Below are 25,274 nucleotides of genomic sequence, written 5' to 3'. Positions count from 1 at the left end.
AAACAAAACCAAATGAACTAAACAAACAACTAGAACAGGAACAGATTCACAGAAATAGAATTAACATGGAGGGTTATCAGCAGGAACTCGTAGGGGGAAGAATGGGGGAAAAGGTATAGAGAATGCGAAGCATAAATAGTAGATACAGAATAGAGAGGGGGATGTTAAGAATAATATGGGAAGTGGAGAATCCAAAGAACTTATAGGTATGACCTATGGACATGAACTAACATGGCAGAATGCTTGTGGGAAAGGGGGGGTCCAGGGCAGAGGGGAATAAAGAAGAAAAAAATCGGGACAACTAAAATACCACAATCAATAAAATATATATTTTAAATATTTTATTCATTTTTAGAGAGAGAGAGAGGAAGGGAGAAAGGGAAACATCATAACTGCTCAGATCTGGACAAAACCAGCAACCCAGACATGTGTCCTGACTCCTCAGGATCCAACAGGTAACCTTTCCCTTTGCAGGACACGCTCAATGAACTGAGCCAAACTAGTCCAGGTTAGTGCCAGGCCCTCTTTAACAGAGTAATCAATACTTTTGCGCACTCATTTATGTATTCATTCAACAAATATTTATTGGGCGGCTTCCGTGTGCCAGTTCTTAATGAAGACAGCTGTTACAAACATTTCTTTAGACCTCCCTTAAAACGGAGTTCCCAGACTTGGTGCGATGGATGCGGGAAGATGTACGGTCCCGCCAGCAGAGAGCGCACTCCCACCCCTGCGCAGCCTCAGGGCCCACGGAGGCTCCCAGGCTCCCACGCTCGCTCCCGAGCGCGCCCCCGGCCGCCGCGTCACGTGACGCAGCGTGGACCCTGAGCTGCTTGGTCTAAGCCCAGCTAAATTCGTTGCCGGTGGCTGCTGCGGGTGCCACCAAAAAGGCTAATCCGAGGGAGTGGGGAAGCTCGTAGAATCCATGCTTCCACTTCTAATTCAGGTTGGCTCCCGTTACCCTCTCACCATTCGCCGTAGCCAGCTCCCTGAGCGTTTGCATGAGTTCTTCCGTGTGGGGAAGCTCCGGTGACCATGTAGGGGGAAAGAGAGAAAGCTCCAGATACCTGGGACGAAGTCTGCTCTGTCGGCGCGCCGCCCGTCTCCCACCACGCCCCCGGTGCGGCCGGTGGGCCCGTCGGACCTGGTGGGAACTCCGGCCTCCAGTTGTGGCCTGGTCTCCGGCGCCACGAAATCTCGCGCTGTCTCGCGAGATTCTAAGTTGAAGGAACATGGCGACGTCTAATCTGTTAAAGGTAAAACCCTCAGTACAGCTTGGTTTTTAGTCCGTGACCGCTGGGTTCAGCTCTTCAGTAAAGATTCGGTTCTGGTTCAGTAGAGAAATATGGGAGTTGTCTACCGGAAGGGAAACCAGGGAGGCTGCCGCAGAGGACCAGAACGCGGGTCTCTGGCCTTGGGGTCGAGAGATTCTAGTTGTCCCTGCCGTGGATTGCCGCTGTTAGAAAGGCCCGGCAGCGGTCCTACGGGGAGCGAAGCTTGCAAGGGACCAGTTCTGGCCTCGGGCGGGAGAGGAAAGGTGGTGAAGATGCCCTGACTGATTAAGCAATTGCTACTCTGAGGGTCTCAGTTTCTTCTGAAACGAGAATCTAAAACGCATAAAAGGAAAATCCCAGAAAATGCTGCCCAACATGGATTTTATGACTATCCCCCTCCTCCTCAATTTTTGTTCTCACTCTCTGCATGGAATTCCAGGTCAGACAGCAGCGCTTTCCACCCCACTCCCTGTTCTGCACGCTGTACTTTCCCTTCTACTGTTCTCCCATTCTTCCGTTCCTATTTTACCCTTTTATTCCTTGGGAAACTGCTCATCAGCTCCATTATAGCACACAACCAGTTGAGTACTGAGGAAGTGCTACTCTAATTTTAGGTTTTAGGAAAGTTACCGTATCCAAGAAAACCGGTTTTAAGTTAGTTTTATATATTTGGAGTAGCAAGGGAGATCTGGGCCCAGAGGGCAGGTTCTCTATCAGTTAAAATGTTGAGAATGAGGAAGACGGAGCATTACTTTGCTTATTCTATGCTTGTATTTATAGTAGGAACGTTTTGCCTTAAAAGTAATTACTGAAATGAGTGTCTGATTAGCTCAGGGAACGTAAGTACAACGGATGAAGTACTCCTAGCTCAAACCATCATTTGTGCCTTTAGACAGTGTGGGTGGATAATAGTAAATAATTGAATAGAAAACATGTTAAAATATACTAAAACATCTCTCACGTTTTCTGTAGACTACGTTACATTAACTGTCTGATAAATGGGACTGTCTTAGAATGTAGACCTATTTTTACTAACTTAAGGGGCAATATATTTTCTTTTAAAGGGGTGAGGGGCCTAGAACTAGACTGAATTTTGGTTGGTTAGAAGCTGTGTGACTTTGGGCAAGTTTCTTAACCTCTCTGCCTGGTTTCCTATCAATAAAGTGAAATTTCAATAGTGTCTGTTTCATAGGAGCATTATGAAGGTTGAGTTAATGAGTGTAAAATGCTTAAAACTGACGTATTTAATTCTTGAACAATACTAGAATTGCTAGAATTACTACTCTTGCTGTTTCTCTAGGAAAAATAATTCACAGAATTATTTTCACAGAAATTGAGTAACCTGTCCTACTCTACTCTTCTTTTATAACAGTATAGCAAAGTTCTAATATATTATTTTAGAAAGAAAATTTGTTTGATTTCTGTAGACTACTAGTAATGCATCTGCATGTAATTTAAGCAATAGCTTATTAATTGAAATGTGTTTAAGAAATAATTTGGTTCCTAAATCTTTGTGAATTTTTGACTTGATTATCTGCATATACAGGAAGGTCTTTTTCCCAAAAAAAATTCTCTCTCAGAAAAGAGTAAGTCACTTTATTTTACCCCATACAAAGCCTGGGAGAGGATTGACTGGAGGAGGTATAAGTCTGAAACTACTTCAGACTCAGTAGTCAACACTAGTGAGTGCTTACCTTGATATCTACAGCACACATCTATAAAATGAAAAATTGCTTGAATGTATAGGAAATGAGTATTTAGTATGTAGGTTAAAAAGATAACAAGGATTCAAAAAAATCTGTAACCCAAACAACTTTTGTAAATAAAAGGAAGGAAACAGTGCTTTAGAAAAACTGGTAAATGATTCAGTCATTCTAGTGAACGTTAAAACATACCAAAGATACACTGGGAAAAAATAAAATTGTTTTATGAAATGTTGAAAGGGAGAAATGAACTTTTAAATATTCTTTTATATAGTATGTGATTTTAAATATGTACAACTAATGTAATATAATGGACATTATAGAGAGACATTTGATCCTTTTATCTGTATCACCAAAAGTTTACATATTTAAATTGGCCAGAGAAAATTTTTTTCTCTACCGGTTTGGGGAGGGGAGATTTTTTTTATATTCATACATTTAGGAGTAGCTAATTAAAAAGTGGGAAGTTTGTCTTCCTTGGAAAAATGTAGTGTGATCCTGCCAGGATAGAGCCATTAACATGATTAATAGGATCATTTAAATTCAAGGCTGGTGGTACCTGGAATAGAGAGAGGGGTGGCTAGGGTGTGGCCAGATTAGCCTCATTTCCTTCTTTTTTTTGAGAGAGAATTAACAGACTGGTTCATTAGAAAAATGCTTTAGACGTTGTGCAATTAGATTTCACCAGAGCATATTTGACAGAATTATCATGTTCTGTGGTCAAAATAGAGATGTAGGCTATATATGAATATAGTTGGAATTTGATTCATTATCACTTAAACAACCCTGATTATCATCAATCCTGAAGGAGGCATTTTTAGTGTCCAGCTGAAGGAAAATGTCCACTTCCTGTTTGGGGTTAAGTTTATTGAATTTGTGGATGATCCATAGGAGGTTAATGTTATGAAAGATAAGATTCAAAACTTTGATACGAAACTGGTAAGTCAGAACTCAATGCAATAGAAACTGCCTACTTTTTAAGTATTGGGATTTGATTGTAATACAATTGTATTCTGTTTAAAGCAAGTAGACTATTGCTGAATTTTGGAAATATATTGGATAATGCAAAGATTTGTGTTGTACATATTGATGTACAATTACCAGTTGCTTAGGGAATTTATAACTTTTTAATATTATTACTCTAACTTTTTATTTTAATGTTTTATCCTGTTTATTCCTTTACTTTTGTAGATATCATGTAGGTCTTCAGTGCTCATTTTCTTTATTTCCAATTGAGTGTCCTTTTCCAAATAGGAATTGCTTACATCTTATTTTGCTGAGCATCACCCTATTTAATTCTTTATTCCTTATTTATCCAATTATTGGAGTGCCCTTAATTTCCTCAGTAGTACCACAAATTTTTCTAGTTTCCCTTATGTTCTCCTCTTTTTCAAGGTACTTTCTATATTGCCTCCTTCTACTTTTTCTGCCTTCATTTCACCCCTTAGGACTTGGCAGCATGTTTCCTGTTATTTTGTTTCAGTTTCCTTTATTCTGTGGGGATAAAAAAGTTCATATAACTCCTTATAGAAACTTAACCTGTGCTTCGCTTTGTTCTCAAACTTTTGCCATTTTCTCTCTTTCCATTCACTATCACAGTTCTTAGAAAAGCAGCCCCCACTTGCTGCCTTTCTAATTCTTCACCTTTTCCCTTAACTTACTGTGAGTGGGCTCTCTCCCTGCCCTCACACAATTATATTGAAACTCTTAGTCTTAAGAGCTTTAGCAACCTCCTGTTTGTCAAGTAAGATCCTTCTAATACATTCATGTTCTCTTCTTTTACTGTTGGTTACTACCCCTGCTTCCCTTCTGGTTTTTATGACATTCTCTCCTTGGTCTCCTGTCTCTCAGGTAACTTGTGTTTTTCACTGACCTCCTTTCTCTTTTTTCTTTTCCTCCCCAATATAATTCTCAGGATTTAGCTTTTAGCTTTTGTACTTCTTTTTTTTCCAGGACAGTTTTTTTTTAAATGTTTTTTAAAGATTTTATTTACTTATTTTTAGAGAGGGGGAAGGAGAAAGAGAAACATCAATGTGTAGTTGCCTTTCAAATGCCCCCTACTGGGGACCTGACCTGCAACTCAGGTATGTGCCCTGACTGGGAATTGAACCAGTGACCCTTTGGTTTGCAGGTCCGTGCTCAATCCCCTGAGCTGCACCAGCCAGAGCTCTCAGAGCGTTTTAACTCCCATGATTTCACTATTTTTATCTCTTAATCCTGATCTGGGCTGAAACCAAGACAGTACGAACCATATCACTTTCCTGCTTAGATACCTTTGATAGTTCAAATTCCTTGAGGTCCTTCCAGCTGGGTCTTTTCCCTAGTAACACATTCATATTCATATTTCCTCCTTCACTCTCTCCTCTCACTCCTTTTCTCTCCTTCTCTCTCCCTTTCCCCCCTCTGCCCTTTCCCCCCCTTCCTCTTTCTCTTTCTTCCCAGCTGGTTATTTTTTTGGTTATCTAGCATACTAGTGTCTTCAAGACTCTTTATCTTTGCTGTTTCTTCTGTCAGGAATGGCCCCTCCCTTTGATGTTTTCCTGTTAAAATCTTATTTATTCATTAACACTCAGTCCAAATATCCCCTTTCTTTTCATGCTGTCATTTGGAATTAATTGTTGCCTGCTCTGCACAACTACAGCACTGCCATCAGTCTGTTCTATCACTTACAATATGCCTTATGTGTTATTTACAGGATTTACTCACATATCTCTGTTTCTGGATTGTAAGCCCCATTAGTGCCCAGACTTTATTAATCTTTTGATGCCTTAACCATCTAGTCTAAAGGAGTGATTCAGAGTTGTGTAGAATTTATTCATTATTAAAATAATTTTGTTAGACACATGTGTAAGGCATTGTGAAAGGTACAAAGACATGTAAAACAATGCCCAGTCTGTTTGGGAATTTACCATATGCTAAAGGAGGTACTAATGATTTGCTTTAAGGCAAGAACTTCAGGAGTGTAACCACATGCTGTATGGTCCCTCACAGACTGAGATAATTTCTGTGGGATGATAAAGGGAAGTTTTATGGAGAAAGCATTAGATCTGGATTTTGACGATTGTTTAGGCTTCTTGTAAGTGATGGTTAGCAGACAATTTGGCTGGTAGGGAGACTGGATCATTATGGCTGCAGTGTAGCAGGAGTACATGCTGTGTCTGCGTGCGTGGTTCTTCGTGAAGTCTGCAGCATAGTAGCCCAGAATATGGAAAATGGTGGGAGACAGGAGTATAAAAGAAAGTCATATTAGATTGTGAAAGGTCTTCAGTGCTAGACAAGGGAATTTGAAATAAAGTTCCATAGATAATCAGGAATATTTGAAAGACTATGTGAGCCTATATATTATTAAGCCCTCAATCTCTTCTTGTTTCTTACATATAAATCATGTTACTCATCATTATTTCTATTTTGTGTGTATTCAAAATATGATTTGTGGGGTGACGATGTATGAGGGGCATTTGTGCTAATAAAACCATGTTTCTTAAAACCAAACAGGAGTCTTTAACTCTGCGGAAAATAAATTTATTCAACAAGTATTTAGCATTTTCTAATTCCAACCAGGTAATGGTGATCTAGGAAGACAAATTCTTGCCCTTAATGTAACTTACATTTTTGTCGGGGAGACAGGTAATAAACATATAAGCAAATAAATATATACTGTAAAGTCAGGTTTTGACAAATGCTATGAGAAAAATAATCATGGTAAATGATAGAGAATGATCTGTGTTATTTTTGGTAGGATGATTAGGGAAGGTTTCTAAGGATGTGATATTTGAGGTGAGACCTGAATGAAATAGGGAACAAGTCATGTATTGGGTTGGCCAAAAAGTCTGTTTAGTTTTTTCAGTAAAATAAAAGACACATTTTTCATTTTCATCAATAACTTTATTGGTTTGGATATTTTGAGTATGTTGAATATCTTCCACATGGTATGATGTTGACTGTTCTCAATTTGATTGCTGTCCATTTCAACTGGTGTACCCAACCATGGAGCACTGTCCAGTGAAAAATCTCTATAATGAAACTTTGCAAACCACTTTTGATACGTTCGATCAGTCACAGCACCTTTCCCCATACACTGCACAAATCTTTTTGTGTGTTTCAGTTGTGTTTTTACCTCTCTTAAAATAATAAAGCTGAAAATAATAATTTTCAAAGCTTTGAGATAATAATGCTTAAAATAAAGCTTGAAATAATAATGCTGAAAGTGTTGCTTATATTCCATCTTTAATATTAAAATGGCTACACAAAAATTCACCAATTTTTAACAAATTTTCAAGAAAGATTTTATTTATTTTATTTCTTAGGGGGGAAGGGAGGGAGAAGGAGAGGGAGAGAAACAACAGTGTGTGGTTGCCTCTTGTGCGCCCCCTACTGGGGACTTGGTCTGCAGCCCAGGCACATGTCCTGTCTGGGAATCAAAGCAGTGACACTTTGGTTTGCAGGCTGGCGCTCAGTCCACTGAGCCATACCAGCTGGGGCAAAAGTTCACCAATTTTGATAAGTTTTTTAAATGCACACTGATATGACATCTATCAAATACCATCTAATAAAATTGTTTCAAATGAGGTTAAATACTGCGTATAAATGCGTGATTACTAGTAGCTCAATACACGACCATGGGCCTAGTAGTTAAGCACTCACTATTAGAGCTATTTTACGGGAAAAAACAATGAACTTTTTGGCCAGCCCCACAGTTATCATAATCTGGAGGTGATGTGTGTTAATTAAGGCTACTAATAGGAATTATAATTCAAGATGAACTTTGAGGGGTCAGTCATCAGTGAATTAGAAGAGGAGAATTTCAGACTGCAGGAGGGCATCAAGGGGACAGTAGGCTTCTATCTGGTGGACAGAGAAGAAGGGTGGAGAAGAGAGGTAGACAAAGACAGGTATTCCTTTTCTTTTTTAAAGATTTTATTTATTTATTTATTTATTTATTTATTTTGGTATTTTTTTTTAATTTTTTTTATTGATTATGCTGTTACAGTTGTTCTATTCCCCCTTTATTCCCCTCCACCCTACCCCCCCATGCCCACCATCACCCCCCCTTTAGTTTATGACCATGTGTCCCAAGTCCTTTAGATTCTATATTACCCATGCTATTCTTGCCCCCCCATCTATTTTCTATCTACTGTCTATGCTACTTATTTTCTGTACCTTCTCCCCCCTTCTCCTCCTCCCACTCCCCTGTTGCTAACCCTCCTTGAGATCTTCATTTCTATGTTTCCACTCCTGATCTAGCTGTCCTTTTAGTTTGCTTTCGTTTTAGGTGTGGTTGTTGATAACTGTGAGTTTGTTGTCCTTTCACTGTTCATGTTTCTTTAACTTCTTTTTCTTCGATAAGTCCCTTTAACGTTTCATATAATAAGGGCTTGGTGATGATGAACTCCTTGAATTTGATCTTATCTGAGAAGCACCTTATCTGTCCTTCCATTTTAAATGAAAGTTTTGCTGGATAGAGCAATCTTGGTTGTAGGTCTTTAGATTTCATGACTTGGAATACCTCTTTCCAGCCCCTTCTTGCCTGTAAGGTCTCTTTTGAGAAATCCGCTGACAGTCTGATGGGGACTCCTTTGTAGGTGACTGTCCCCTTAGCTCTTGCTGCTTCTAGGATTCTCTCCTTCATTTTAATCTTGGCTAATGTAATTATGATGTGCCTTGGTGTGTTCCTTCTTGAGTCTAACTTCTTTGGTACTCTCTGAGCTTCCTGGATTTCCTGGAAGTCTATTTCCTTTGCCAGATTGGGGAAATTCTCCTTTATTATTTGTTCAAATAAGTTTTCCACTGGTGGCTGTGCCTTTCCCCCTTCCGGTACCCCTATAATTCGGATGTTGGAGCGTTTAAAGATGTCCTGGAGGTTCCTAAGACTCTCCTCATCTCTTTGAATTCTTGCTTCTTGACTCTTTTCTGTTTGGCCATTATTTGCTTTCTTCTGGTCCACTCCATTGATTTGAGTCCCAGTTTCCTTTTCATTGCTATTGGTGTCCTGTGCAATTCCATTCATTTCAATTAATTTCGCCTTCATATATTTGTCTAATTTGTCGGTATAATCAACCAGTTCTGTGAGGATTCTGATCACCAATGTTTTAAACTGTGCGTCTGTGAGTTTTGCTATTTCTTCATTGCTTAGATTTATTGGCTCTGGGGCTCTGAGATCCTCCTGTGCCATTCTTGGTCTGTTCGGGCCCTTTAAGTGTGAGAAGCAGCGGCTTGGATTCCCAGGTCGCTGGGTTGTGACGCTGTATGTGGGGGCGTGGCCAGAGCGGGGAAATGGCGACCCCCTCTGCCGATTCTCACAGCTGGGTGCGGAGGAGCAGTGCCTTAGGTGGTTCACCTGGGCCGGGCCACTCAGAGTTGCTGGGTTATGACGCTGTATGTGGAGGTGGGGTCAGAGCAGGGAAATGGCGGCGCCCTCCACTGCCGCTTGCCGTGGGGACCTGCTGGCCCGGTCCAACCGCCCACTCCCTCGCCTGTCCACCCTCGCACAAATGCGCGACCTCAGTCAACACGCAGCCCCAGGCCGGCTGTCTCCCCCGAGGTCGCTCACTAGGTCTGACCCTGCGCCTGGATTTCGTGGGCCTGAGTGTGTCTGGCCAAGTCCTCCTGTGCAACCCTGCTCCGCCAGCCGCTGGTTTCACCCCTTACCAGTCAGGCTGAAGAATTTGTTGTTAACGTACTTCCGAAAAGTTCAATTTTCCGTGTTCTGGCTGTGTTTTCTGTTGCTAATATTTAGTTTTCTCTAATCTTGGTTGTGGGAGAAGGCACGGCACATCCACCTGTGCCTCCATCTTGGCGGAAGTCCTTTATTTATTTATAGAGAGACGGCAAGGGAGGGAGAAAGAGAGGAAGAGAAACATCAATGTGTGGTTGCCTCTAGCACACCCTTAACTGGGGACCTGTCCTGCAAACCAGGCAAGTGCCCTGACTGGGAATGGAACCGGTAACCTTTTGATTTACAGGCCAGTACTCAGTCCACTAAGCCACATGAGCCAGGGCAAGTATTTCTTATTAATTGTTTTGCTAGGGTCCTGGTGATCCTAGTCGTGACACAGAAAGTCATCTCTGCCTCTTGCTTCAGTATGGTAGGTAGAATAAATTGGTGCCAGATAGGCTCTGTAAACAAATTAACAAGTTACAGCCCTGGTTAAAACATAATGCATGGAGTCCATAAAGGTAATATGAAGGATGTTTGACCTCTGTAACAGGGTTTTGTTCATTCCACCAATATGTGAGAATCTACTGTGCCACATACTATTCTAAGTGTCAGTGTTACAGTAGTGAATATGACAAGCTAAAGAAGTGAGTAACACATGGGGTAGTTTTTGTAGCTATGAGGGTTGTGAAAAAAAAAACCCAATATAGTTGAGTGTTCAGAAGATGGGGACACTATTTTTGACAGAAAATAATCTTTTTTCCCCCCTAAGTATTGCTTTCAACTATGTTCTGTTAAATTTTTCTTCTCTGGCACTAAAGGACATTTCAGTCAGATCCCATAGATTTCTGATCTTAAAATGTTTTGTTTAGTCTGAATTAAAATTTAAGTCTCATAGCAAGTCAAAGCAACTCTTCTACCAGCTCATGACCTTGGCTCTGGATACGCAAGGAAGAAAGGGAGAAGGGCATTTTTTAGATTGGTTTGGGAAGTCCTCTCTGAGGTAATGTGGGTGCTGAGACCTGAATGATCTGCATTTTAGGCAAAGGCCTTAAGGTGCAGTGGTGAGCTTGGCATATTTGAGGAATACTTTTAAAACAGCGGTGTGGCTGCCATAGAATTACTAAGATTCAAGTGTATGCTGTAGATTGTGGTTCTTTGGGTTAATGGGGCTTGCAAATGTGGTTTCAGAATCGCATAACTGGGAGCACTTATGGTTTATTGACAAAATGAGAAGCCATACATTCATAGCTAACCTTATAATTTACATGAAACCTATAATATACAAATTGGATTCCTTTTGTAAATTATTAAAATGCCATCATTGGATATAATCCATAATCAATAGATTAGGAACTTCAAAGAAGGAACAAAGACCAATTTTTTTTAAGGGGCCAGCAGCCTTTTACTCTATTGTTTTGGTCAATTTTGTATAAGATTTGTTTATTTATTTACTTTTAGAGATGGGGAAGGAGGGAAACATCAATGTGTGGTTGCCTCTTTCGCTTCCCCTCCTGGGGACTTGGCCCACAACCTAGGCAGGTGCCCTTACTGGGAATTGAACCTGCAACCCTGTGATTCTCAGGCTGGCACTCAATCTACTGAGCCACACCAACCAGGGCCTTTTTTAAAAGATTTTATTTATTTATTTTTAGAGAGAGATCTCTAAAGACAGCCACCCCCTCGAGGTGGCTGGAGAGGGGAAGGACAGGAGAAAGAGAGGGAGAGAAACATCAGTGAATTAGAGATACGTCAGTCGCTGCTTCTCGCATGCTCCAAACTGGGGACCTGGCCCGTAACCCAGGCATGTGCCCTGACCAGGAATCACACCCACAACCCCTTAGTTCGCAGTCTAGCACTCAGTCCATTGAGCCACTCAATCCACCAGACAGGGCAGAACAAAGACAAGTCTTAAAACAACTAAACTCCTTAGCCAATTGTGAAACTGTGGTCAAAATGCTATGGGCGTGAAAAAATACAAATGATAGAAAATAATTGCTGTTTCTTTCGTACATGTTACTGTTTCTAGTCTTGCCCTCAGCTTGTCCTTTCACCATAATTACTCTTGCGTTTTTGTCATCATGAAAAAGATGCTGCAAGATGATGTGCAGTGGTGATAACTGCTTTCTTTATTTTCTCTTAAATGCAACGTTTGATGTAATATTGTAGTAATATTGCTTCTACTTCCTGATGGGATATGTTTTGTTCTGTATGTTATGTATGTATGGATTTCTGGACATTTTCGGGCAAACTAATAAATCATTACTTGTGTTTTTGTTTCAAAGTAAATGAGTCATTTAAAAATGATTCTATTTTAAAACATTTTGCAAGTAAACTTTTTTGTTCTTAATTACTTTTTTGTGTTTATTTAAGCATTCCTTTTTTCTTTTTAACATGGTACCAAATTTTCCATATAAGCAATTATGTATCTCCTTTTTCTTGAGATTAAATACAATGGGATTGTTGTAAATTAACTCATTATTTGAAAAAGTGCTCTTGAATTTCAGTGGAGGTGTGCAGATTTTTTTAAGTAATAATATATTCTAGAAAGATCTATATAGCATCTTTCATTACTGGCCTATAACACCTCCCCACACTCCAAACACATTATAAAAAAGTTAAACTTTTTCTGTAATTGGCTTTCTTTCAAATGCATGGGTTTTTAATTGTTTTTTTTTTTTTTTAAACAATGGTAATTACAGGTAAGAGATTGTGGGACTTTTTGTTGATCTGTTTTAGAACCAGTTTTTTCAAGTATCTGAATACTTACTTTAATGTAAGTATTCAGATAAAGCTGAATATATTTTATTTGGGTCTGGGCAACCAACATGTTGTATTAAGACATTCTAATTTTTTAATACTGATTAGAGCAGGGAAAGGTAGCCGAACCTTTGCTCACCTGTTTTTCTTTCATCTTTTTTTTTTTCCTACTGTTTTCATCCTTTCTCCTAATTGTTTCTGAAAAACTTGAAACGATCCCCCCACCCCTCAGTGCTGTGAGGGAGATAATTAAGTAAAAAGTAATTTAGTAATAAATAAACTTTTATTTAAAAGAACGAGAACGGAGAACACAGGGAAAAAGAAACAAAGGCTAAGAGTTACAATTGCTTTTATCTGACAGTACATCTAAAACTGAACTCATCTCTTCTCCTAAACCACTGGTGGCAAACACAAGGCCCGAGGGCTGAATCCAGCCCTCCACCTTGTTTTATCTGGCCCGGCACCTTGTTTCTACCAGGCAGCAGTGCCGAGTTCTCACTTAACTGTTAAGGTGTAGTTACATTTATACAGCCCTAAAATTATATTCGGCCCTTTGAAGGCAACCTTAAGGCTGATGTGTTCCCTGGTGAAAATGAGTTTGACACCCCTGTAACCATCCCACTCAAATGCATTCATCCCTAGCATTTCTTCCCATGGTCAGTGACTCCACCAGCCATTCACTTAAGTCAGGAACTGAGAGCCCCACTGTATTATCAAATAGGCAAAACAAGCACTTGATTAGGATACCCTACCCCACAGGAAAAAAAATGTTGTGTGGGGAAGTTACACATATATCCTCATAACAACCCTTTCAAATACATGCTTATTATATCTGTTTTATATTGATGAAGCCAGAGCACAATAGTTACTGAAGGCCACACATTGGGCAAGTGGCTAAGTTATAAGTTTGTTCTTAGAAAGGCTGCTTCCTGACCATCTTACCATTAGCACCTTTCTTCCTGTCTCATTGCATCAGTTTGGGGTTTCATCATTTATTTTCCTTGTAGACTATTGCAGTTGCTTCCTGTAGACTCCCTTTCAATTTTTCCTTCAATTAATTTATAGATCATCTTTATAGAAGTTAAATATAATCATGTCAGTAGCCAGTGGCTATCATTCTCCTATCATCCAAAGAATTATTTAATGTGTTACAGATTGTTACTATCATTTATTTTGCTTAGATTGAATACTTACTTTCTGGTACAGAAATCTACTCCAGAATCATCCTTGCCCGACCTTGGAATTAGCACGTTCTCTAAGAAGTCTTTTGTGGAATGGAGCCTTGAGAAATCAAAATCTTGATGCTAGGTATGCTGGTGTCTATTGCAGCATCACTCCTTTCAGACCCTCTCGGTGGACTGAACTAGGATACACACACAAACACATACCCACACCCCTATACTGATTTCTGTATCTGTGTTATTGAAACCCGTGAATTCACCCAATCCCTCCAATTCCAATAAGTTGAATTCTGTCTTTTTCCTTTTTCATGTATGTAACTTCCATCTCTGTCAGTGAGAGAAGTCTGGCTTTTGGACTGAATTATTCAGGAAGGAGGGATGAGGGGATGGAAGAAAGGAAGCTATTATAACATTCTTAATATCAGATGTAAAACTCTATACATTTCTTTAAGCTCAAAAATCTTTAATAATTGAAAAAATAGACTTACCAATTAAATGCAACACTAAAAACTCAAGATTTAAATAATACCAGCATGACAGTTTTTTTTTAAGTAAACTATTAAATTATGATTTATATACATGGATTTTTTTCATAAAGTAAACATACCTGTATAATCAAACCCACAGCTAGATAGAATATTAACAGTACCCCTAAAAGCCCTTCTCTTATCTGTCCCAGTCTGTAACTTGCTACTCCCTCCCCATGATAATCACTCTTCTGATTTCTAATAACTATAGATGTGTTTTGCGTATTCATGAACATAGTATGTACTCTTGTCTGACTTCTTTGCTCAACATTGTGTCTATAAGATTCATCTATACTATTACAAGTTAAGTTTTTGTATTGTAAGTTTTTTCCTATTCCACTATTATTACTATTCTACAATTATTCCGTCCTATTGTTGATGGACATTTGGTTTGTTTCTAGTTTTTTATTATTGAGAAAAAGATACCATGTACTTTCTTTTACAAGTCCTCTGATAGACATATGCATGTAATGTAGCTCTGTTGGAAGTATACCTAAAAGTGAAATTGCTGGCTTATATGGTATATATATGTTTAGCTTTCATAGATACTGCTAAATAATTTTCTGAAATGAGAGTTCTAATTTCTCTGAATTCTCTCCAGTACTTGGTATTGTCATTCTTTTCTGTTTCAGCCTTTTCAGTGGTTTGTAGTGATATTTCTTTGTGGTTTTAATATGTATTTTCCTGATGATGGATGAATGATACAGGTACCTTTTCATATGATAATTTGGCCATTTAGATATTGTCTTTGTGAAGGGTTTGTTCAAATGTTTTACCAGTTTTAATTTTTTTAAATATTTTATTTATTTTTAGAGAGAGGGCAAGGGAGGGAGAAAAAGAAGAGAGAAACATCAGTGTGTGGTTGCCTCTTGCATGCCCCCTACTGGGGACCTATTGGTCCGCAACCCATGCATGTGCCCTGGCTGGGAATCGAACCAGTGACCCATTGATTCCCAGGCTGGCACTCATTCCACTGAGCCACACCAGCCAGGGCTGTTCTACCAGTTTTTAAATTCAGTTGTCTTTCTCATTAGTTTTTAGGAATCTTTACATATCTGGATAAGAGTGTATTAGAAATATTTTTTCCTACTCTCTGGATTGCTTTTTTTCCACTCTTTTGATGGTGTCTTTTAAGGAACAAAAGTACTTAATTTTAATATGGCATAATTTGTCATTTTTTTATGGTTAGTCTTGGTTATTAGGTCATAATGAATGATCCAGCCTCTACTTATATTACTATTTTATTTAACCTTTCAGAACAAAAACACAATAAATATTTATTTTTATATTTTTGATCCTCAAGAATATATCCTGGGCCCTTTTAGGAGTCTGTGAGCCACAATTCAAGAAGCACTGTACTAGAATGTGAATTCCTTGAGGGCCTTTCATTTGTGTCCCAGTGACTAGTATAATTTTTCATGTATAGTAGGCACTCGGGGCTTGACTGAATGAATAAATGTAATAAATGAATGGTGAAGAAGCCCCCTAAAATAAACTGTTTCATCAGTGCTATTATTTTTGTGTTTTTTTCCCTTTTCCCTTAAAATAAGTTATTTGGGTTTCTAAATGCATTTTGGGTTTCTAAATGCATTTCTAAATGCATTTTATGCATTATCAGAATTTGTTTAAAATTAATTTTTGTCTATAAGAGAAACCTAAAGGTTTTAAAGGAACGTGTAATGTGATATTTCTTATTTCCATGGAGACAGATATTTAGCTTTTGGGAAAGTAGTGTTTTTCCCCTCTCCCACCATGTTTGAAGTATTAGTTTTACATAGTAATACTTCCACCTTATGGCTCCTAGATAATTGCCACTAAATTTTCGTAATTGTAGATTTTTGCAATTTACTCTACAAACCTGACGAATTTGAACCAAAAGCTGGATCTGGGCTGTAGGTTAGAAGTTCCTGTATTCTTCATCCAGGAAAGATCCAAGTAGTAGTTAAGAATGTGGCTAAATTGGATTTGAACTTCTGCTCTGCCACTGTAGCCTATAACCTTAGGGAAATAACCTAACTGAATCTCAGGTTAAAATGTACAGTTTTTTCACGTATAAACTGATAATATCACCTAACACATAGAATAGTTGTAAAGAATAAATGAATTAATGCTTGTATGTATTTAGAACAATATTTGATACATAATTAGCAATCAGATACTATAAAGTAAAATGATCAAAGTGATGGAGTGATCTAGACTGAAGATTACATATACTGAAGTTAAATAATAGTGGGTATAAATAACTCCAATTTATTTACAGATATCAGATACTGGAACTACCCATGGAATTGTAAAGGAAACTATTTGAGTATAAAAGAAAATTCTCTTTTGTACCACAGATAATCACATGTACAGAATGGACAGATGCCATATATTCGTAATGAAAGAAATAGTAAAAAACCTTGTAGTGAAATTCAGTGGTGTCCAGCCAAGCTGTGGTCTTTGGGCCACATGAAGCTCAGGAAGGCTGTGAATGCAGCCCAACACCAAATTGTAAATTTAGTTAAAAAATTATGAGATTTTTTTGTGATTAATTGTTATACTATATTTAATGTATAGCCCAAGACAACTCTTCTTCCAGTGTGGCACAGAGACACCAAAAGGTTGGGCACCCCTGGATTAAACAAAACAATGATATAATGAGAAAGTTTTTATAATTCCACTCTTCCATAACTTCAATATCAAGCATTCCACTCTAGTTACCCACCTCCTATCCTTTTAACTTGCTCTACTGCACTTATTCTAATAATCTAACTCTGCTAGGGCCTCTAACTCATTGCTTGTAACACTTTATTGTTTAATGTCTTAGATCTGTGGGTTTTTTCCATTATTAAAGCATTATTATTATTTTTAAAGATTTATTTATTCATTTTTAGAGAAGGAGAGAAATATTGATGTGTTGTTGCCTCTCACGTGCCCCCTACTGAGTACCTGGCCAACAACCCAGGCATGTGCCTTGACTGGGAATCGAACTGGCGACCCTTTGATTTGCAGCCCACACTCAATTCCACTGAGCTACACCAGCCAGGGCGCATTATTATTTTTTAATTACAGTTGACATACATTGTTGTATTAATTTCAGGTGAACACCCCAGTAATTAGACATTGCATAAATTATTAAGTGATCACCCTGATAAATCTCACAACCAATCTGATACCACACATAGTTACTACAATATTATTTACTATATTCTCTATGCTGTAATAGTCATCTGCATGACTGTTTTGTTCCTACCAATTTGTACTTGTTAGTCTTTTCACCTTTTTCACCTATGGTCCCCTACCCCCTCCCATCTGGTAGCCATCAAAATATTCTCTGTATCTGAGTCTGTTCCTGTTCTGCTTGTTAGTTTATTTTGTTTTTTAGATTCATTTGCTGATAGTTTTCATTTATTGGCATTTCATTGTTCACAGTTTTAATCTTCTTTTTGTCTTCTTAAAGAAGACCCTTTAACATTTCATATAATTTAGGTTCATTGGTGATGAAGTCCTTTAGCTTTTTCTTGTCTGGGAAGGTCTTCATCTGTCCTTTAATTCTAAATGATAGCCTTGCTGAGTAATCTTAATTGTAGGTCCTTGCTTTTCACCACTTTGAATGTTTTGTGCCAGTCATTTCTGGCCTGCCAAGTTTCTGATGAAAAATCAGCTGACAGTCATATGGGAGCTCCCTTGTAGGTAACTGTTTTTCTCTTGCTGCTTTTAAGATTCCCTTTCTCTTTAACCTTTGGCATTTTAATTGTGATATGTCTTGGTGTAGGCTTCTTTGAGTTCACCTTGTTTAGGACTCTGTACTTACTGAACTTGTTTACCTATTTCCTTCAACAAGTCAAGGAAGTCATTATTTTTTCAAATAGGTTTCAATTTCTTGCTCACTTTCTTCCCCTTCTGGTACCCCCATGATGTGAATATTGGTATACTTGATTTGTCCCAGAGGCTCCTTACACTATTTTCACTTTTTGGATTCTTTTTTCTTTTTTTTTTTAAACTTTTTTTATTGATTATGCCATTACATTTGCTCTATTCCACCCTCCATTCCCCTCCACCCTGCATACCCCTCCCCCCACCATTTCCCCCTTTAGTTCATGAACAGGTGTCTCAAATTCTTTAGATTCTGTATTTCCCCTACTATTCTTACCCTCCCCCCATCTATTTTCTATCTACTGTCTATGCTACTTATTTTCTGTACCTTCTCCCCCCTTCTCCTCCTCCCACTCCCCTGTTGCTAACCCTCCATGAGATCTTCATTTCTATGGTTCTGCTCCTGATCTAGCTGTCCTCTTAGTTTGCTTTTGTTTTAGGTGTGGTTCTTAATAACTGTGAGTTTGCTGTCCTTTCACTGTTCATCTTTTTTATCTTCTTTTTCTTAGGTAAGTCCCTTTAACATTTCATATAATAAGGGCTTGGTGATGATGAACTCCTTGAATTTGGTCTTATCTGAGAAGCACTTTATCTGTCCTTCCATTCTAAATGAAAGTTTTGCTGGGTAGAGCAATCTTGGTTGTAGATCTTTGGTTTTCATGACTTGGAATACCTCTTTCCAGCCCCTTCTTGCCTGTAAGGTCTCTTTTGAGAAATCAGCTGACAGTCTGATGGGAACTCCTTTATAGGTGACTGTCCCCTTAGCTCTTGCTGCCTCTAGGATTCTCTCCTTCATTTTAATCTTGGCTAATGTAATTATGATGTGCCTTGGTGTGTTCCTTCTTGGGTCCAACTTCTTTGGGACTCTCTGAGCTTCCTGGATTTCTTGGAAGTCTATTTCCTTTGCCAGATTGGGGAAATTCTCCTTTATTATTTGTTCAAATAAGTTTTCCACTGGTGGCTGTGCCTTTCCCCCTTCTGGTACCCCTATAATTCGGATATTGGAACGTTTAAAGATGTCCTGGAGGTTCCTAAGCTTCTCCTCATTTTTCTGAATTCTTATTTCTTCATTCCTTTCTGTTTGATCATTTTTTCCTTCCTTCTGGTCCACTCCCTTGATTTGAGTTCCAATTTTCTTTCTATTACTATTGGTATCTTTTGTATCACCATTCATTTCAATTAGTTTAGCTTCCATATGTTTCTCTAATTTGTGACTAAAATCAACCAGTTCTGTAAGGATCCTGATAACCAGTGTTTTGAACTGTGCATCTGAAAGACTGGCTATTTCTTCATCACTTAGGTCTATCGGTTCTGGGGCTCTGAGTTGTCCTAGAACCATTTTTGGTCTATTCGTGCTGTTAAGTGAGCGGAGCGATGCCTTAGTTGTTTACCAGGACGGGGCGACCCAGGTCGCTGGTTTGTGACGCTGTGTGTGGGGGCGTGGTCAGAGAGGGAGCAATGGCGGTCCTCTCCGCTCGCCCAGCGCACCAAGTCACTCAACACGCCTGGGGCTTGTTTATCTGATCGGAATTGTGCGAGCCTGCTGCCCGCGCCGGCTTCCCTCCTCACTGGTTTCTCCGCACGTAAATGCGCGCGACCGACCGACCCACCGCGCCCCTCCTTTGTGCGCTCCGGCAGCCAGCTCGCTGGCGATCGCGCCCTCGGTTGCCTGCGCGCACCGCGCACTGCCCCGGGAATTTTTTCTTGCTAACCTGCTCCGCTGCTGGCCTCGCTCCTCCTACCGGTCCAGCTGAGTATCTAGTTGTCCTTTGGACTCCGTATTGTCGATTTTCTGTGTGGCTTGGTTGTGACTGCTGTTAAAAATAGTTGTTCTTAGATTTGGTTGTGCACAGAGGCGAAGTGGTTTCTCCACCTACGTCTCCATCTTGGCCTGGATTCTTTTTTCTTTTTGTTGTTCTGATTGGGTGTTTTTTGCTTCCTTATGTTCCAAATTGCTAATTTTATTGTCACTTCATGTACTCTACCATTGATTACCTATAAATTATTCTTCATTTCAGTTAGTGTGTCCTTCATTTCTGACTGGTCCTTTTTTATATTGAGGTTCTCACTAAGTTCATTGAGAATCCTTAGAACCAATGTTTTGAACTCTGCATCTAGTAGATTGCATGTTCCATTTTGTTTAGTTCTTTTTCTGGAGTTTTGTTGTATTGTTTCATTTGGGATATTTTTTTTTTGTCTTATTTGGGCAGACACCCTGTTTTCATTTCTGTGTATTAGGTAAAGTGTCTGTGTCTCTCAGGATTGGTTCAATGGCCTAATATAGTAGGTGTTCTGTAGGGTCCAGTGCCACAGCCTTTCTGATTACCCAGGGCTGTTGGGCACTTGGGCACTTGAGGTGAGCTCCCATGAGGCCTGTGTATACATACCCTTCTGTTGTAGTTGAGCCTTGATTGATGTTGACATGTTAATGGTAGGGATTTACCCCCAGGCTGATCAGCTTCAAGAACTGGCTTTGACCTCTGGTGACCATAGATGATCAGCTATGCAGGGGCTCACCCCACAGAGCAGTACTTTCTTCATCAGGACCCTGGTGCCTGTGGAGTCTGCCTCTTGAGGGTTTCATTTATGGAGGTGGTTGGGTAGTGGTGCTTCTGTATGGTCTGAAGCTGTCCACTGGACGCACTGGCTTTGGGGCTTCCCTAGAGTTGCAGGCCAAGGTCAGGTGTCACCAGATGTCGCTTATTTGAGAGATTTTAGGAAAATCTGAAACATGAGCTGTGAAAGACTATTTGTATGGAAAAGTCACTGGAAACAGCTTGGTTGGGACTGAAAGTTGAGTGGGGCAGGGCCTCAGGGAATCACCGTGGTGGGATAAAGAGTGAGCCAGGTTGATGGAGTCTCAGATATGGTTGGGTGAGGGCTCAGAAAAGGAACAGTGGTATCTGCTATCACTTCTCTGGGAGAAAACCACCCTCCAGCACTTGCCCTGATGTTAGCAATTCAGTTCCTCCCTGCATATCCTTGTTGCCTTTCAAGCTGCTGCCCCAGTGCTAGGGCTGAGAGGGAGTGAGTCTGAGTAAGTCTGGGCACATGCCCTTTAAGAGGATCTGCCTGGGACTCCAGTAGCTTCAGCCATCCCCACTGGTTTTATAGCCAGAAGTTATGGGGACTTCTCTTCCTGGCATTGGAACCCTGGGCTGGGGAGCAGCTGGTGTGGGGCTGGGACCTCTCAACTTTTCAGGAGAAATGTCTGCAGCCAAGATGTCCCTCCCAATTTTTATCTGCCACTGGTGGATGTGGGACCAGCCTGTTCTGCCTCTCTGCCCCTCCTACCAGTCTCCATGTGACTTCTTTAATTCCCTTGTTGTAGGACTTCCATTCAGCTAGGTTTTAGGAGGTTCTAAATGATGGCTGTTTTGCAGTTTAGTTGTAATTTTGATGTGGTTGTGGAGGAGGCAAATACTGTGCTGACTTATGCATAGTGTTCCCTCAGGTCTCTTACCAAATATGAGGTCTGTGGGTTTTTAGCTTTTATCAAATTAAGAAACGTTTGGTTTTTATTTCTTCACATATTCCCTCTACCCAGTTATATGTTGGTTAGGTCATTGATGTTGTCCCATAGCTCACTGATACTCATTTTTAAAATCTTTTGTTTCTGTGGTCATGCTTTCTTCTGTTTTCTCGAATGTGGGGATTATATTTATAGAAGCTGGTTTAACATCTTTGTCTACTAAAACTGTTGATGTCATTTGTGGGTGAGTTTCTATTTATGAGTTTTTCTCTATGGCTTATATTTTTCTGCTTTTTTACCTACCTGGTAATTTTTGATTGGATGCCAGACATTGTTAGTTTTATGTTTTGGAGGCTGGCTTTAAAATTTTTTCTTTAAATATTTTTGGATTTGGCTGTGACACAGTTAAGTTACTTGGAATCAGTTTGATCCTTTTGAACCCTGCTTTTCAGTTTTGGTAGAGTGAGTCTAGAACGCTGTTCATGGTAGGGCTACTTCAGTCCCCCTGTAGATATATTATCTTTCTGAGGACTGTAGCCCATGCCTTGCATTTTAAGGAACATTTCCACTCTGGCTGGTGCGAACACAAACTGTTCCTAGCCCTGTGTTGGCTCTGGTGACTGTTTTGTCTCCTTTCTAATGGTTTTTTCCCCAGTCTGATAGTTTTCTCACACATGTACTTAGGTCAGTATTCAGTCAAAGGCTCTAAGGGACCCCTGTACATATCTCCATAACTCCCTCTCTGTGCAGCTTCTTTTTTTCTGGTACTATGTGCCACAAAATTTTGTTGCTTTGGCCCCCCAAATTCTGAAACCTGTCTTCTAAGCTTTGTGGCACCACCAGGCTGTTTTTGTTCCCCCTGCTTGTGCTAAGGACTGGAAACTCTCTCTAGGCAGTATGGTTGGGCATTTGTAGGACTTGCCTCATTTGTTTTTTTTTTATTTCCCTCCTTGGGAAACATTGTCATGCACTGCCTTTTGGCTTTGTAAATGTTCAAGCATGTAGGGAAATCTAATTCCTGTTATTCCATTGCAGTTGGAAGCAGGGATCTCTTGGCTCTTGTCATCATGATGTCCTTTCTCTCCCTCTTACCCAGCATAAATTCTTTGTTCACTCATTATAATGACATCTATAAATACAGTTTTGAGTCATTCTCCTCTCTTGTTTCACTGGGGAAAACCATTTCCTCACCTTTTGGTGTCAGCACCTGTGTAGTTGAATGTTGCATAAGAAACAGCCACCGGCATACTATTTTAATTTTAAATTCATGACCACAAACCATGATTGAACCCAGTCATACTAGACTTCCAAAGGACTTTTTTCTCCCACTTTTCTAGGTATCTGTTTCACATATTTTCTCTCAAAATTCCAGTACCTCCTTCCCTATCTTCCAAGTATTTTTCTTATTTCCACATCAGTGAGATATTGCAATAAGAAAATGAACTCAGCATATTATCACATCCATCCTCCTAACCAGTATCTACATGTACATATTTGTCTTCCCCTCTTGGCCTATAGCCAATTCCTCCACCTATGCATTAGATTCCATTGCTTTTGCCTCCCCAGAGCAATTTAAATTCTATGGCAGGTGCTCCCTTTTTCTCCTGTATCATTAATATTATGTCCTGGAACATGCCCATCAGTATTCCATCTTCTTTAAGAATTTTTTTATTGATTGATTTGAGAGAGAAACATCAATTTGTTGTTCCATTTAATTTATGTATTCATTGGTTGCTTCTTGTATGTGCCTTGACTGGAGACCAAACCTATAACTTTGGTGTGTCGGGATGATACTCTAACCAACTGAGCTACCTATAGCCAGAGCCATTTGTGTTCCATCTTAAAAAAAAAATTGATTCCCTCTCAATATATCCGTTATGATGCCATTTCTGTGCTCTGTTTTATGGCAAAAATTGTTGAGTTCTCTCTAATTTTTCTAGTTTTTTTCCCTTTCTTTCTCTTTTAATTCTGTTCCAATCTGGCTTTTGTCCTTATCATTCCACAAAAATTATTGATAAAGTCTTAGAAACTTCCATGTTGCTATTTCAGTGGTCATCTTATATGGTCTCTCAGGAGTATTTGCTAAAATTGATCACCCTCTTTTTTTTCCAAAGCAATTGACAGTAAATTTTGTTGTTTACTAAATGGTGGCTCTGGACAAAGTTAAGACAATGGAAACAATCATAACACATTTAAACATCTATCAAAATTGATCTGTTACAAATTTCCAGTGATTCAACGTATTAAAATATAAAATATGTAAAGAAAAAAACAAGAAATGTAACTATTCAGATTTTTGCAGTACAGAGCACCACCTTTTCTTGATATGCTTTATTCGCTTGGTTTCTAGAATGCTATACTCTTTGTCTATATCATCAAAAATTTTTTAAATTTTTTTTATTACAATTACATTCAGTATTTTTCTGTAGTAGTTTCAGATGTACCACAAAGTGGTTAGACGGTCATGTACTTTACAGAGTGGTTCCCTTGCTGCTGCAAGTACCCATCTGGCCTCACACACAGTTATCATGATACTGTCGACTGTATTCCTGATGCTGTAATCTACTCTTCTCTAACCAACAATTTGTACTGCTTAATCCCATCACCTGTTTCACACAGCCCCTGAAACTTTCTCCCCTCTGACCGTTCTCTATATCTATGAGTCTATTTTGTCATTACGTCTCAGATATAAATGAAATCATATGGTATTTGTCTTTCTCTGTCTGAATTATTTCACTGAGCATAATGCCCTCTAGCTCCATCCATGCTGTTGCAAAAGATTTCATTTTTTATATCTGAATAATATTTCATTGTGTATATGCACCAAAGTTTTTTTGTGTTTTTTTTTTAACCACAGCTTTTTTTATCCCTTCATTTATTGATGAGCATCTGGACTGCTTCCAAATCTTGACTGTTGTAAATAATGCCGCATTGAACATAGGGGTCCATATATCCTTTCTAATTAATGTTTTGGGTTTCTTCAGATATATTCCCACAAGTGGAATCACTGGATCATAAGGTAGTTCCCTTTTTAATTTTTTTGAGGAACTTTCACAGTGTTTTTCATAATGTTTGCACCAGTCTGCATTCCCACCAACAGTGCACAAGGGTTTTCTTTTCTCCACATCCTTGCCCCCAATTTGTTTGTTAATTTATTGATGGTAGCCAATCTGATAGGTGTGAGATGGTGTCTCATTGTGGGTTTTTTTTTACTTGTTTTTTTTTAATTGTTGTTCAAATACAGTTTTCTTTTACTCCCATCTCAGCCCACCCCCCTCATTGTGATTTTGATTTGCATTTCTCTGATGATTAGTGATGTTGAGCAACTTGTCCTATGTCTGCAGAATGCCATTACCCAAAGATATGTTTATTGATTTTAGAGAGTGGAGTACATCAATGTGAGAAACATCAATCAGTTGCCCTCTGTACATACCCTGACCTGGGAACTGAACCCACAGCCTAGGCACGCACTGACCAGGAATCAAACATGCAGTCTTTTGGTGTACGGTATGGTGCTCCAACCAACTGAGCCACCTGGCCAGGGTCAGAATGCCTTACTCTACATTTTCTTGCCACTTCTCTGGTTGCTCTTTCTGTCTTTTGTAGGTCTTACTCTTATCCCTACTTTTTAATGTTGGATACCTAAGGACCAGGCCTGGGTTTTCTTTACTTATATTCACTCTCATAGTGATCTTATTCATAAACAAGATTTAAAACCCATCTGTACGGTAATGGCTTTCAAATTTATAATTCCTGATCAGATCTTTCTTTTAAATTCTAGATTTACTTATCAAATTGCCTATTCAATGTCTTCAGATGGCTACTTAATACATATATCAAATGT

At 39.2% G+C, this 25,274-nt stretch overlaps 1 protein-coding gene across 1 annotated transcript in view; it reads left to right on the top strand.

Annotated features, from left to right (window-relative positions):
- The first annotated feature begins 796 nt into the window (after nt 1–796).
- Nucleotides 797–25,274, top strand: part of CUL5 (cullin 5) — a 111,940-nt gene continuing 87,462 nt past the window's right edge. Inside the window, exon 1 of the mRNA XM_053670413.1 lies at nt 797–1,256. Coding sequence (XP_053526388.1) covers nt 1,233–1,256 — 24 coding nt within the window. The 5' untranslated portion in view covers nt 797–1,232. The remainder of the gene's footprint in view (nt 1,257–25,274) is intronic.

Source organism: Artibeus jamaicensis, unplaced genomic scaffold (assembly GCF_021234435.1).
Source record: "Artibeus jamaicensis isolate MK-2021 breed Jamaican fruit bat unplaced genomic scaffold, CSHL_Jam_final contig_585, whole genome shotgun sequence".
Classification (NCBI taxonomy): domain Eukaryota; kingdom Metazoa; phylum Chordata; class Mammalia; order Chiroptera; family Phyllostomidae; genus Artibeus; species Artibeus jamaicensis.
Note: the sequence above shows the minus strand (reverse complement) of the source record. Positions and strands in the feature narration are given on the sequence as shown.